Raw genomic sequence first — 13,894 nt, forward strand, 5'->3', positions numbered from 1 at the left:
AGCAAATCTCAAGTGTGTATTTTTAATTTATCCTAAAAAGTATGCCTAATTCACCCCTAATTCTTATCCTATTTTAATTATTTATAATCTTATAAACATAATGGTAAATTACACTCACCTTCCTTGGGGTTCAAAAAAAATACAATTAGTCTCACACTTTGACATAATTATACTGACTTTCCTTAAAGTTATAATTTATATAACAATTATTTCTTTTTTATCAATAATTCGTTAGTCATGTGAATAAAAAAAATTATAGTGTCATCCCATTTCTATCGAAATGTATATTTATCTTTATTTGTTTCAGTATTTGCTTATTATCTATATTAATTTTGGTCACTTCAACTTTACTAAAAAGAAAATCAATGTAATTATATAAAAAATATAGGATTAACTGTATTTTTTCCAATCTCAGTGGAGGCGACCCTAAACATAATGATGTAGTCCAACTGGTATCTCTTATTTCAAAAAAACAAATGAATATAAAAAATACCCATAATTACAAAAATACCATTATTACATTATTTTAAAAGAGTTACATGTCCAGATATTGTATGAATAAAAATAAAAGGATGAATTACATTAAAGGTCCTTATAGTTTAGGACTTGTGTCATCTTGGTCTCTGACTTTTTAACTGTAACATATTTGATCCTGAATTTTGAATCTTGTTTCAAATAAAGACAATTGAGTATACCATTGCTCAATTTTAAGGACAAAATTATCAATTTGATAAAATATAAAATATAAACTAATTTGACAAAAAACAATGTCAAAAAATTATTAAATTTGTAAAAATTATTTCTACCCACCTAAAATAAAATTATGTAAAATTGATAAATTTTTTACAAATTTATTTTTTTTATCAAATTAATTTTTATTATGTGTTTAGATAATGATCATGTAATGGGTGGTTATTTTTATTTTCATTAAATTAGTTTTTATTTGTCCAAAAGTCAAATATGATGACAACTTCGATATCATTATTAAACCAATATATTAAATTAAAAAATTCAAAACTAAAGACATTTCATATATTAAATATATTGATTACACATTAAAAGCCTAACAATCACCCGTTACATAACCATTATCCAAACACATAATAAAAATTAATTTGGTAAAATAAATCAATAAACATGGAAAATATTTATCAATTTTACATAATTTTATTTTTGGTGGGTAAAAATAATTTTTAAAAATTCAAAAATATTTTTTTCACATTTATTTTTGTCAAATTAGTTTATATTTTATCAAATTGATGACTTTGCCCTTAAAATTGAGTAATGGTATCTTCAATTGTTTTTATTTGGAATAAATTCAAAATTCATGATAAAATATTTCACAATTAAAAAATTAGGAATTAAAGTGACACGAGGCCTAAACTATAAGGACTGTTAGTGTAATTCACCCAAAATAAAAAAGGCAAATGCTTGTCTTGAAAATATGTAAGAACATTAAAAAGTATATTGATTTTAGTAAATTATATTGATTTAATAAAAAATATCTTGTGTTTTTTAAATTCTTTATCATTTACTTGTGTCTCAAGGACACTTTGTTGGCCAATACTAAAAAAAAATTGTCCTCGTCTAAATGAATCTTTGTGCATCAAAGAAACAAATGATTCATGTGTAGGGATGCAACTCAAGCTCGTTACTAGGATAAGCCTCCGTTTGGGAAGTGGGTTGGTTTTTTAGTTTTTTTACTTTTTTTGATTATTTTAGCCTGGGCTAAAAAGCTTGGTTTGGGAAGGACTTTTTGACTTTTTGACTTTTTTTTGTGAGAGAAGAGTGTAATGATTATGGGTTGGATGTGATGTTTTGTTTGTTATGACTAAAATAGCCTATTTTGTTTTTTGTGACAAAAATAACCAAAAAAGCCCAACCAACTTCTTCCCAAACGGTGCCTAAAGTGATATTAGGTTTACGTATAGTCTGTTTGACAATTATTTCGTTTTTAATTTTTAATTTAAATTTATAAAAATTTTAAAAATTGTCATAAAAATTTATTTAATAATTTTTTTAGTTTATAAATGATTGTCTCAGTTTATAAATTTGAGCAAAAAATGTAAACATAAAAAATGAGTTTACATTGGTTTTTAAACATAAATTTAAAAATTTGACTAAAAATTTTTTTTTTCAATTAATTGTTTTTTCAAATAATTTTTTTCAACTTTTTTTTCAATTAATTTTTTTCCAAATATTTTTTTTTCAATTATTTTTTTAATTATTTTTTTTTTCAATTATAATATGTGTGATCCCATTGTCATAAATAATAAAAAAATAAATATAAATATTTTAGGCCTAAACAAACATATTTTTTAGTTTATATTTTTAAATTTTTTTAAGCATTTTGTTCAAACCAAACGCGTTTATAGTTTATGTTTTTTTTTTTAAAATAAAAAAAAATCAGTTTATAAAATTTTTGTACCAGACTACCGTAGTGTTTGGTTTAATTTTAGAATCATGATTTAAGAATGGAGTCGTATTTTGAGTTTGCGAGTTGTTGAATCATGATTTGAAAAAATAAAATTTGTTTTGTTATGAGTTTTGAAAAGAGTTTTGAATTTTTGAAATAAAAAAAAAGTTGTTTGGTTATGAGTTTTGAAAAGAATTTTCAAAACTTAATTCAAAAACTTATAACTTATTACTAAACACACAACTCAAAATTCTATTAAAATTTCTATTCAAAACTCATAACCAAATTCTTTTTAAAATTCAATTTAGAAAAATAATTATTGAAAAAAATACATTTTTTATTTAAAAAATTCAAAAAATATTTTTTTATTTAAAATATTAAAAAATATATATTATTTTTTGTTAACAAAATATTCAACTAGTACTTTAAAATTACCTTTGATTGTATATTTGATTGAATTTTTTTTTAATTGTTTTGTTTACATTTTAAAAAAAAAAAAATTTATTGTGACAAATTATTTTTTATTTAATTTTTTTTGTTAATTTTAAATAAATGGACAAATAATTTATCATTTTGGTCTAAATTTTTTTTTTTCTATATTTAAAAAATATCAAAAACAAATATAATTTTTTTTTTCCAAATAACAAGTAACAATTGTATATATATATATAAAAAAAAAGAACAATACTGTTCCGGTCAACCGGCTGAACGTATGGGGGATGTAGATCTAAAAATTCAAAAACTGTCTGGGAAGATACCTTTACGGACAATCGGGTAGACCCAAAAATTTAAAAATTCTCGGATTACCAAACATGTTTTCAAATGTATTTTGAAATGTGATTTGAAATTATATTTTAAAAACTATAATCAAACAGAAAGTTATGATATGAGGGTGAAATTTTGATTTTAGAATGAAACCAAATAGATTAATCTAAGCTATGTTGAAAGTTGTATAGAGTCACCTAGATTATATACCTCCTCGTTCAAGATCTTCAGCCCAACCAAATCCGATATCAAATTCTATTGAGCTTAGGTTAGACTCAAGTTGCTCACAAAAGTTGCCTAGACCTACCTAGTGTTTAGTCACTTTTTTAAGTTTGTAGCAAAAGTTAAAAGTTGATTTTTTTGAGTTTATAAACATTTAGGAAGTTGGTTTTTAGCCAATGGTAAAATTACAATTCTACCTCTCATGGGTCAAGATGTACTACATAGATGAAGTTGTAAATATTCTAAATTGAATAAAGATAGTTTGATCATTTTATTATGATTTGACATCATAAATAAATATTAATCAAAAAAACCAAAAGTAATTTTTTACCAACTTTTCAAACAAAAAATTACTTTTTCCCATCTTCTCAAAACCCCCCATATGTCTCCTTGTTAGCTCAACCAATCCGACATCAATTTATTGAGCGTATGATAGACAAAGGTTGCACTACAGGAAAATGAGGATTTAATGGCGTTTAATTAACGGCGTTTAATTAAACGTCACCTTTTTTTATAATTAACGGCGTTTTTTAAACGTCGCCTTTGTTGTTAGGTAAAACGGTACCGTTTTGTAGAAAGAAGACGTTTAAAAAACGCCTCAAACCTCTCTCTTCACACCCTCTTCCCTGTCTCCCTTCACACCCTCTTCTATCTCTCTCAGTTTTTATTTTGAAAACCTATTTTGAGCACCGCCGTCTCCTTCTCACTCACTCAAATCTCTCACTCACTCCTTGCTCTCTCTCTCTCTCTCTCTCTCTCTCTCTCTCTCTCTCACTCAAATCTCTCTCGATTCTTCTTCGATTCTTCTTCAGTTCGGTGATTCATCTCGGGATTGCGGTTTCGAAGTTCGATTTTGAGCGTAGATCCGTGATTCATCTCCATGGATTTGGAACTCTTCGTCTTCTTCGATCAGAGGTTAGTTGCTCTCTCTTTCTCTCACTCAAATCTCTCTCGATTCTTCTTCAGTTCAGTGATTCTTCTTCGTTTAATTAACCACATTTAGAAAGGTTAGTTGCTCTCTCTTTGAATTGTTTTGATATCCTTTATGCTTGTTCAACATGGCTATTATATATAATAGACGAAATCCTAATCGTAGCCCAAGGATTAGAATAAAAAAAAGGGAAAAATTATTGGCGAATAAAAGCTAGTCCTAAATTTGACTAAATTTTATGCTTGACCTCGTCAATATATGTAATTTTCAGGTACTCAAAGAGAGTTTTAAGATTTATTGTGCAATTAATGATGGAATCATCAATCTGGTTGATAAGGTGAATTGCCTTTATTTTCTTGCAATATTTCCAACTTTAACATGGTATTAGGTGGAGCTTTTCGCTTGCTTAGACTTTATGCTTTTGTTTTTTTATTTTTTATTTTTTATTTGTTTTTTATTTTTATTTCTATTTTTTTTTTCCAGTTTTTTGAGATGCCAAGACATGAAGCAATGAAAGCCTTAGATATATATAAACGATCTGGCCAACAGGTGATGTTTGCATTGATTTTTGTTTGAATCATCACTTTTCAAAACTATCTTCTGTATTTTGTCAAATTAAAATGGGATGGATCTGAAGTTTAGACTCTGGACTCGGTTTTAATCATTCAGATTCAAGTTTTAGTGGTTAAAAAGTAGGTGTTTACTGCAGGCTGGAAGCAGATTGAATTTTTAAAATGCCTTTTCCATTACTGTCTCACCAATTTGAATAGTCTAATAATTTTCCTTGGAAGTTGTTTTTTTTCACACATTTTAAGTGATATATCTAGGGAACTGAACTATGCCTTTTTAGTTCATTAGTAACCGTTTACAATGTGATCTACAGCTGTAGAATGTTAAGAATATTAAATCTGATGGCATTGATATGTAATATATTATTAACAAGGTCTTCACTTTTCTTTTTTTGTTCTTGCGCTGGTGGGTCTGGATTGTTAAAGTAACATCAATAGCCTGTTGAGTAATTCTTATTAAATGTGATGCTGTCAAGTCTTGAATTAAGTCAATATCCTGTTGAGTAATTCTTATTAACATTCAGAGGAAGCACCTATTTGAGGACCCATGAGCTTTAAACTGATTATCTCAATGCCATCATTTGATTTTTGTTGTAGGAAACAAAAATGGGCTTCTATTGCCTCACACCACCACCGACCAAGGTAATGCTGTGACAAACATTTTGTTATTCTAAGTAGGATTACATTTTTATGTTGCTCTTAGTTATCATGGATATTCTTGTGTTTCTTAGAATTTTATTTGATCAAATCTTTCCTTTTTAATTCCACTTGATGCTACTGGGTAAAAATTGCGTCCATGTATAAGGAAAATGATTGCATAGCTATCCTCATTTTGGAACATTAAAATCTCATATAATATATCATAGAATGATAAAATATTCTTTCAAAATTCAAGGTATGAAGGTGTTTTGGTGTTGTTTCGATATGGTTGATCCTTTGTGGTGAAACAGAGTGTGATAGCTAAATGATATTGTTGTTTTTAATTTTTAATTTTTTTCCCCCCAATTTTCTTGCTTTAGAAGAAGGCAAACAAAACCTTTCTTGTCCAAGAGGAGATACGTTAAAGGGTTTTAATGATTTGAGTGATATTTGCTTTGTTATTGGCTGCAAAGTAATCCTATACTTTTTAGTGGTCTGTCAAGCAGTTACTCATTCAGTTGAAACAACTTTGTTTAAGCCATAATCCCTGAGTTATGTTACAGAATTTTATGCTTTTTCTTTTTTGCTTCCAAGAAAATATCATTAGGCTTACTTTGGAAAAATAATTTACAAGAGAAAAGCAGGAAATGAGCAGAGAAAATATCATTAAAGGTTCTCCTATAGTTGTGGCAATATGAACCAGATAATGAAGTTCTTTAGCATGCCCCTCCTGCATGGTGTGCTTGTTTGTAGAATTTATCCCCGCCCTCGCTCTCTCTCTTTCTCATTGAATACTAGTTGCTATCTTAGTTGTTTTTTGTGATTGAATTGAAGGAAGAGATTATTTTTGCAGCAATGAAGCGACTCGAAGACCTGGGTGCCTCGTCTTTTATTCTTGATCTTAGAGATAATCTGGGTGGACTAGTTCAGGTTTGTTTGATATCTTACATTCTCCATTTGTCAATGTATATATATATATATATATATATCCAAGTTGGACACTTTTATTATTTCATCTATTGCAGAAGGTTAAATTCATGATGCCAAAGAAAAATTGTCTTTGTTATATTGGTTACCATCAGTGCAATTTTAATGGATAACAGATAATTTGAATCGATTTCTTAGAGCATTGTAATTTTCTTTCTTTATTTCTTCTCCTTTGTTCTCATTGAGCCATGATTAGGTTTTATTTTATGTTATTTCTTGGACATGATTTTTAGTTGCTCTTGTTATCCTTGAATCAGGAGTTATACCCATTCATACCTTTTAGAATAACACTTCCTACCTATATATGTGTTCAAAGTTCATATTTATCATAAAAAAAAAAAGAAAAAGAAAAAAAGAAAAGGAATGAAAAAACCGTTTGGAGTTGAGGAGAAAAAGCTATTTGTGTATCTTATGAGCAAAGGAAAAATTGATTTGCTTCACTAGTTAGCTGATTTTTTCCCCCACTAATTTTCAAATGCTTTTAAACTATGTTTTTAATTTTTTCGGTTCTGTCCATGGAGTTTAATGTGATTGAGTGTTTAAAAATTGTAAATTTGATTGTTTTGCTTATTTCAGGCTGGGATTGAAATTGCTAAGCTCTTTCTAAACCAGGGGGAGACGGTATGTGAATCTAATCAATCAATGTCATTGAAATTGTAAAATCCATATTTTGATAAATCTCCCTCCATCTCTCTCAAGAGAGTTCTTAATTTTTTTGTGTGCTGGCATTTGTCCATTGATGTTATCATCAATTCCAAAATTGCTGGTTGTTTGTCATTGATTTAAAATGAATCTCATGACATAATAAATGATCATATCTTCTTTATTTTGAGATGATCCAATATTACGGGTTTCTCATATATGTACTTATATCTAGAAACTTGAGGTGCTTTCTTAGGGTTGTGGTCTTATGGGCAGGTGATCTATGCCATTGGAAGGGATCCCCAGTACCAAAAAAACATTATTGCAGAAACTGCACTTCTAATTACAGCTCCTGTCATTGTATGTATGCCTTCCTAATAACTACATATACTTCTATTGGGTTTTTGAAGTGAATTTATATGTATGATTTGCACTGTGGAAATTTATGGAATTCTCTCAAGTCAGTAGCGTGACTGTCAATTTAGAACCAACTTGTTGACTATAAACAGGGATTTGGACACAAATGATTTTTGGCATATCCTGTGAACTATATAAGATGTGATCTTTCTAAAGCTGGGATGCTTAATGCAGTACAATATGGATTGCTATTGTTCATCCTTCATGCAGAAAACCTTGGGGTTGTAATTGGATCATGGATTCAGAGAGGAAATTTTCTATGGAAAAGGAAAATTGAAGGGAAAAATAAATGAAATTGAAGTTAATTTTCTTCTCACTTCTCTTCTCTTTTCCTTTCCTCTGCAAATCTCTCCTCAAATCCATGATCCAAACACAACCTAACTGCTTAAATGGCCTTACTGAATTATTGGGTTTGTTGAATTTCTGACTGGGTAGAAGTGAGCAGAACAAACTATTGAATGATCCAATCTGGGTCCATCAAACTTAGGTTCTATTGAAAATTGTCTTGTCAATTACTTAAAAACTCATGTTAAAATATATATATATATATATATATATATATAATCTTAAAAGCTCAACCTTAGCTCTGGCAGGTTTTCTTGACCTACTGACGATCCTCAAATTTGAGTTGGGGACCCGGGGTTCCCTAAAAGATATATTTCACATTATCATGAATGCAGAAGGTGGAAATGGAATACAAAACTTACAAATACTTAAAAATGGTCAGACTGATACCAATTTTGTGAACATTTTTGGGTTGGATGGTTTTTTTTCAGTATACTTTTTAAACTACTTTTGATTGCAATATGGCTAACCACTTATTTGTTATTTCCGATGCAAGTTTTGGTGAACAAAAATACTGCTAGTGCAAGTGAAATAGTGAGCAGCTGAGATTATCACAGAGATTCAATTGCTTATCAATGGAACCCGAAGACGAAACACATCTTGTCAGCTGGAAGTCTCAACTTGAGGAGGATATGAAGATGATCCAATATCAGGACAACAAAAACCACATTATTGAAGTACTTGCAGCTAATGACCTTGACTGTGATGATCTGGGTTCAATCTGTGCAGCAGACACGATGGTTCTTGGTAACTATATAGAAGAAATTGTAGTATCTGCAGTCTCTTATCATTTGATGAATAACAAGGATCCTGAATACGGACACGGAAAGCTAGTTATTTCATCCTCAAGGTTAGATTAGTATATTATTTATCAAAAAAGGTTAGATTAGTATATTAATTGGAGGCTAGTTATTTCATCCGCAAGGTTAGATTATTATATATATTGGCGGTTTCCTTACCATTCAAGCCTCGTTAACTTTGTTGGTCATGGAACAGTTTGTCCCATGGTTTGAGCATATTCCAGGAAGGCAAGTCTTCTGGCAAGGATACTTTAAAGCTGGAAGCGCAGACTGAACCTTTTATGGTTGTGCATATGTTTTTTCAATAATCTGATTGTATGGAACGTGAAGAGTATTTTCTTGATGTCCTCTTTTTGTTGTCCTAGGATGCACCAAAGGATGAGGCTGTTGCTGTGAAGCCAGAAACAAAAGTTGGAAGCACAGTCCCTGAGGCATCAACTTTAACAAAGGCATCAGCTGCAACAGTGAAGGATGCTGGTAACCCAGCGCGCCAGCATCAAAAGCTCTGGTGGGTTAGATTTATTATTTCATTTTTGAGATTTCTTTGTTAGGATTTACTTATTCTCTACCATTGGTTCTACAACTCGTTATGTATATATGCCAGCACTTGCACCTCTGCATTCCATGTTAAAATTGCGGATACTTTTTTAGTATTTAATTAATCAGCTGAAGAATCACTGACATTCTTTCAGGCATATAATATATAGACATGTAGATTGATTTTTTTTAGTTTTGTAAACTTAACATGAAGTTTATGATGACCATCCGTCTCTGTAGTGTTTATTCTTCTCCTGTTCCCTTCTTTTCTCATCGTGGTGTTTGCTTATACCAGGAGATTTCTCCTGACAATGAATTTGAGAAGCGCACAAGGCCAGAAGTCATACCAGCTAGTGAGATCGGTGTGACATTCAAAGATATTGGTGCTTTGGATGATATTAAAGAATCTCTCCAAGAACTAGTGATGCTACCTCTTTAAAGACCAAACCTATTCAAGGGAGGCCTTTTAAAGCCATGCAGAGGAATATTGCTATTTGGGCGTCCTGGCACTGGGAAGACAATGTTGGCAAAGGCCATTGCCAACGAGGCTGGAGCAAGTTTCATTAACGTGTCTATGTCTACTATCACTTCAAAATGGTTTGGTGAAGATGAGAAGAATGTTCGTTTGTGGTTAATGTTAACACATAATTTTTGGATATATGTTAGTTTGTGATTAATGTTAAAACATGATTTTTTGATTTTAGATATGTTAATTTTGTGGGTAATGATTGGATATTAATTGAATGAGAAAGTGAATTAATGCTTCATTACAGCTATTTGAATAATTGATCAAATATTTTCTGATCCTTATCATTTACAGATACTGGAAGGGCTTCTTAAATTGCCAGAAAACAGGGAGTGTGCTGACTGCAAAAGCAAGTATGTTATCTGGAAACTATCAAAATTGATATTGACACTAAAATTGTGAAGAAATAAATAACTTGATCTCAGTACATTATACCATAAAGTAGCTGCATGTTTTTCTTTTCCTTTTGTTAGGTAGGAAAATTTGAACTTGAGTCTCTTTGTGTGGGATTTGCGACCTAAGCTTCATGGGTGTCCCGCTGTGGACATCAAGTAGCTACATGTTATTAGTTAAAAATAATTTCTATATATTTTGAGTTGTTGTTAGTGACTAGTATTTCATGCAGGGGTCCTCGATGGGCTAGTGTGAATCTGGGCATCTTTGTATGCATGCAATGTTCTGGAATCCACAGAAGTCTTGGAGTGCACATATCAAAGGTGATACTTTATGCATTGGTAGTGCGCTTTAATATTGTGAAGTTTGTCTATTGGTCCCTTCAAAGTTCCACTGTTTATTTTTCTTAGCTTTAATGCCAAAAGAACCAGTAAGTAGAGAGTTTTTTACTTATTAAAAATAAAAAAGAAAAGCAGAGAAAGTTTTATGATAGATACTAGCAATAGGGAAATTACTATGTAATATTTTTCAACTTTCCAACTTGAAACCTGACCTATTACTTTCCAGCTTGAAACCTTACCTTTGGTGCTCTCTCTCTCTTTTCATTGGCTTCTTATTGGTCTTTCCCTTATGGAAGGTCTCTTTGAGAAGGTGGTTGCCATGGGTTATGGGAAATAAACATTCATATCCCTGTGATAAGTTGCTTGTTTGTAAATGCTTAAATCTTCATAATCTACAGTTCAATAATGCAGAACCAAAAATTCATGAGCCCTTCAATTGTTCTGTCATAAATTGATTTTGGGTTAATATTGAATCCTTGCTAGGTTTACCCTATCAGGTAAGAAGAAAATATTTTTTACTTCTGCACACAAATACGTGGTTAAGCAAATGCCAATTATTATTTGCATACTTATCAATGGGTTCTTTCTGGATTTTTGCAGGTGAGGTCTGCTACTCTGGACATATGGCTTTCCGAACAGGTTGCATTTATTCAATGTAAGCTTCTCTGTGAGTACAGTTTCATTTTTTAGGCTGATGTTGGTCCAAGATAACAAGAAAGTGACTCAATATATGGTTTCCTATCCTATACAGCAATGGGAAATGAGAAGGCAAATTGTTATTGGGAAGCAGAGCTGCCCCCTAATTACGACAGGGTTGGGATTGAGAATTTCATTCGTGCAAAGTATGCATTTTCATGTTTTTGGGAACATGAAGCTGACAAAGGATACACATTAATTTGAGTCACCTGAGGAGTAATGAGAACAAAAACAGTGAAAGATACACATTAATTTGAGTCACCTGAGGAGTTAAATGCAAGTTTTCAATCAAAAGGCATAAATTCCAAGCACAGTCTCCAGATCTGTTTCTTCTTTTCCTATCACTGCAGAAACATGTAGTAATCAGTTTCCTCCTATGTGACTAAAAAATAGTTTGTCACAATGCATTCATGCTTGACACTGGTGTATCATGTATTGTAACAACCCTCATACTGATTACTGATTAATGACTGATTGATCACCAGTTACTGTTAAACGGAACTGATAATGACTGATAACTGACCGATAATTGAACTGATTAAAAGTACTGAACTGACTGACTGAAACTGGAACTGAATTGACTGAGTATATGTTAGTTAATTTCATTCTATCTGTTTGATTGTATGATTATCTGTTCATGTTCGTATGTTTAAACTGCTAATTGAAGGCCTTATCGGCGGCCGAATCTGAAACCGATTAGTGTTCTGTGACCCTCGTAATTTACGTGATTTTATTGTACAATTATCTGAAAATTGATTAGGTATGATTAAATTAGATTAAATAAGCTAATTAAAGAGTTGGATTTAATTACAACCTTGCCACTAAGTGGGCCACTCACACACACACACACATGAGCCTTGTAAACACTCCACGTATTGATTAAACCCATACTTCTTCTCACATTTTGAGCCTCAACCGACCCTAGAGAGAGAGAGACTTGAGGAGTTGGTTTTCATCTTGAATTGCTTGGAATTGCTTGAGAAATTGTTGAAGTGATTGCATATTTGAGCTCCCTTCTTGAAATACAAGACTTAAGGTAGCTCCATTGTCTTCTTATTCATGTTTTAAGTTGAATCTTGCATGATTTATGTCATATTGAAGGAGTGTAGAGCCAAACATGGTTTAGATGGCGAATTGTAGCTTAATTGTTGCATGCATGTACATATATTGAAGTTTTGAGGTTGTAGTTCATAATGCCTCACATGCATGTCCATCTTTTGGTCATACTCCATGAGTTCATCTTGTTTTTGAAGGTTTGAGCTCTTTTGAAACAGCATTGAAGCTTTGAAAAGGATTTAAGATCATGCATGTCATGTTTGAAGAATGTTCTTGGAAAATGATTTGAAATTGGTTTGAATTAAACACCCTTGGGCTTTGATTTCTCGAATTGAGCTTTGAATCATGTTACTCCATGTGTTTATAAGAGTTTTCCAGAAAATGAGCCCAAGAGGATCGGTTTTGATGCATTTAAACTTGAGTTTGAGCTTGGAGGTGCAATCTGGGTTTTCCAGATTTCGCACTTCCGCTCGAGCGGGGAAATTTACGCTCGAGCGTGGAATCCGAGCGACCAGCATATCTCTGCACTGTTTTGCAGTCCGCTCGAGCGGAGATTTCACCCATCCAGTACTTTTACAGTACGCTCGAGCGGGAAAGTTTGCGCTCGAGCGTGTACCTTTGTTTGCCTGTACGCTCGAGCGGGGAAACCTGAGCTCGAGCGGGACTCTGTTTTAGCGGAGTATTGGGCGCTCGAGCGGAGTCATGTCTCAAGCTCGAGCGGGCGTCGAGCGGAGATTTCACCCATCCAGTACTTTTACAGTACGCTCGAGCGGGAAAGTTTGCGCTCGAGCGTGTACCTTTGTTTGCCTGTACGCTCGAGCGGGGAAACCTGAGCTCGAGCGGGACTCTGTTTTACTGAAAATTCTGTAACTGTTTTCTGATCGCATTTTTGCATCCTCATCCCATCCTAGGCATTTTTAGGCCTAGTTTAAGACATCTTGATGAGGATATCGTTGTAGAACACACCAAGGCAAATTAGGGATTAAGTTATGCTATTTCCCAACTGTGTAGCTTAGTGTGTGTTCAACCTGTGAACTGTGTAGGGTTGGCAACTGGGGAGACACGCTCTAGCATACTGTAGCCCAGAACTCTGTGAGTAACAATTGTGTAAAGATATGTTCAACTGATTATCTTCTGAATACTGAACTGAACTGTTTACTGAACTGGTATTATTTACTGAATGAATGTATGTCCTTTATTTCTGAACTGTACTGTGGCATCCTTAGTATTTACGGTTTACTGTTACTGTTACTGTTACAGAGATCTCTGTCGGTTCCCTCGTGGAACCACTACTGTTTACTGATTGATGGCCATCATTACTGTTCGGTCTTTCAAGACCTACTGTTACTGTTATGCTAATGGATGTACCACATATGACTGTTTACTGTACTGAACAACTGAATGACTGATTGAAATGAACTGTTTTCATACTGTAAGGACATTCATTCTTAACCTCTTTACATATTGTGTTATTCACTGGGCTTTAGCTCACTGCTCATATATATATGTAGGTGTACAGGCACCAGACCGCAGCTAGAGGCGTCAGGGTTACTCCAGTTTTGTCAAGCCAGCCTTTGTGCCTCACTGCGAGGTTCCGAGCCTACTGTTAAGG

At 32.4% G+C, this 13,894-nt stretch overlaps 2 protein-coding genes across 2 annotated transcripts; both read left to right on the top strand.

Moving 5' to 3' along the window:
- Positions 1 to 4,187: 4,187 nt before the first annotated feature.
- Positions 4,188 to 7,695, top strand: LOC145801393 (carboxyl-terminal-processing peptidase 1, chloroplastic-like). Its single transcript, XM_082892662.1, has 6 exons — positions 4,188 to 4,318; positions 4,606 to 4,671; positions 4,818 to 4,883; positions 5,501 to 5,545; positions 7,106 to 7,150; positions 7,448 to 7,695. The coding sequence occupies exons 3-6, from the start codon at positions 4,827 to 4,829 to the stop codon at positions 7,547 to 7,549; spliced, it is 249 nt and encodes an 82-aa protein (XP_082748788.1). The 5' UTR covers positions 4,188 to 4,318; positions 4,606 to 4,671; positions 4,818 to 4,826; the 3' UTR covers positions 7,550 to 7,695.
- A 2,095-nt stretch (positions 7,696 to 9,790) lies between these two features.
- Positions 9,791 to 11,564, top strand: LOC114306508 (ADP-ribosylation factor GTPase-activating protein AGD5-like). Its single transcript, XM_082890546.1, has 5 exons — positions 9,791 to 9,889; positions 10,091 to 10,149; positions 10,422 to 10,512; positions 11,131 to 11,185; positions 11,282 to 11,564. The coding sequence occupies exons 1-5, from the start codon at positions 9,791 to 9,793 to the stop codon at positions 11,428 to 11,430; spliced, it is 453 nt and encodes a 150-aa protein (XP_082746672.1). The 3' UTR covers positions 11,431 to 11,564.
- Positions 11,565 to 13,894: the final 2,330 nt, after the last annotated feature.

The sequence above is a fragment of the Camellia sinensis genome, chromosome 10, assembly GCF_055761805.1.
Source record: "Camellia sinensis isolate YWXY chromosome 10, ASM5576180v1, whole genome shotgun sequence".
Classification (NCBI taxonomy): Eukaryota; Viridiplantae; Streptophyta; class Magnoliopsida; order Ericales; family Theaceae; genus Camellia; species Camellia sinensis.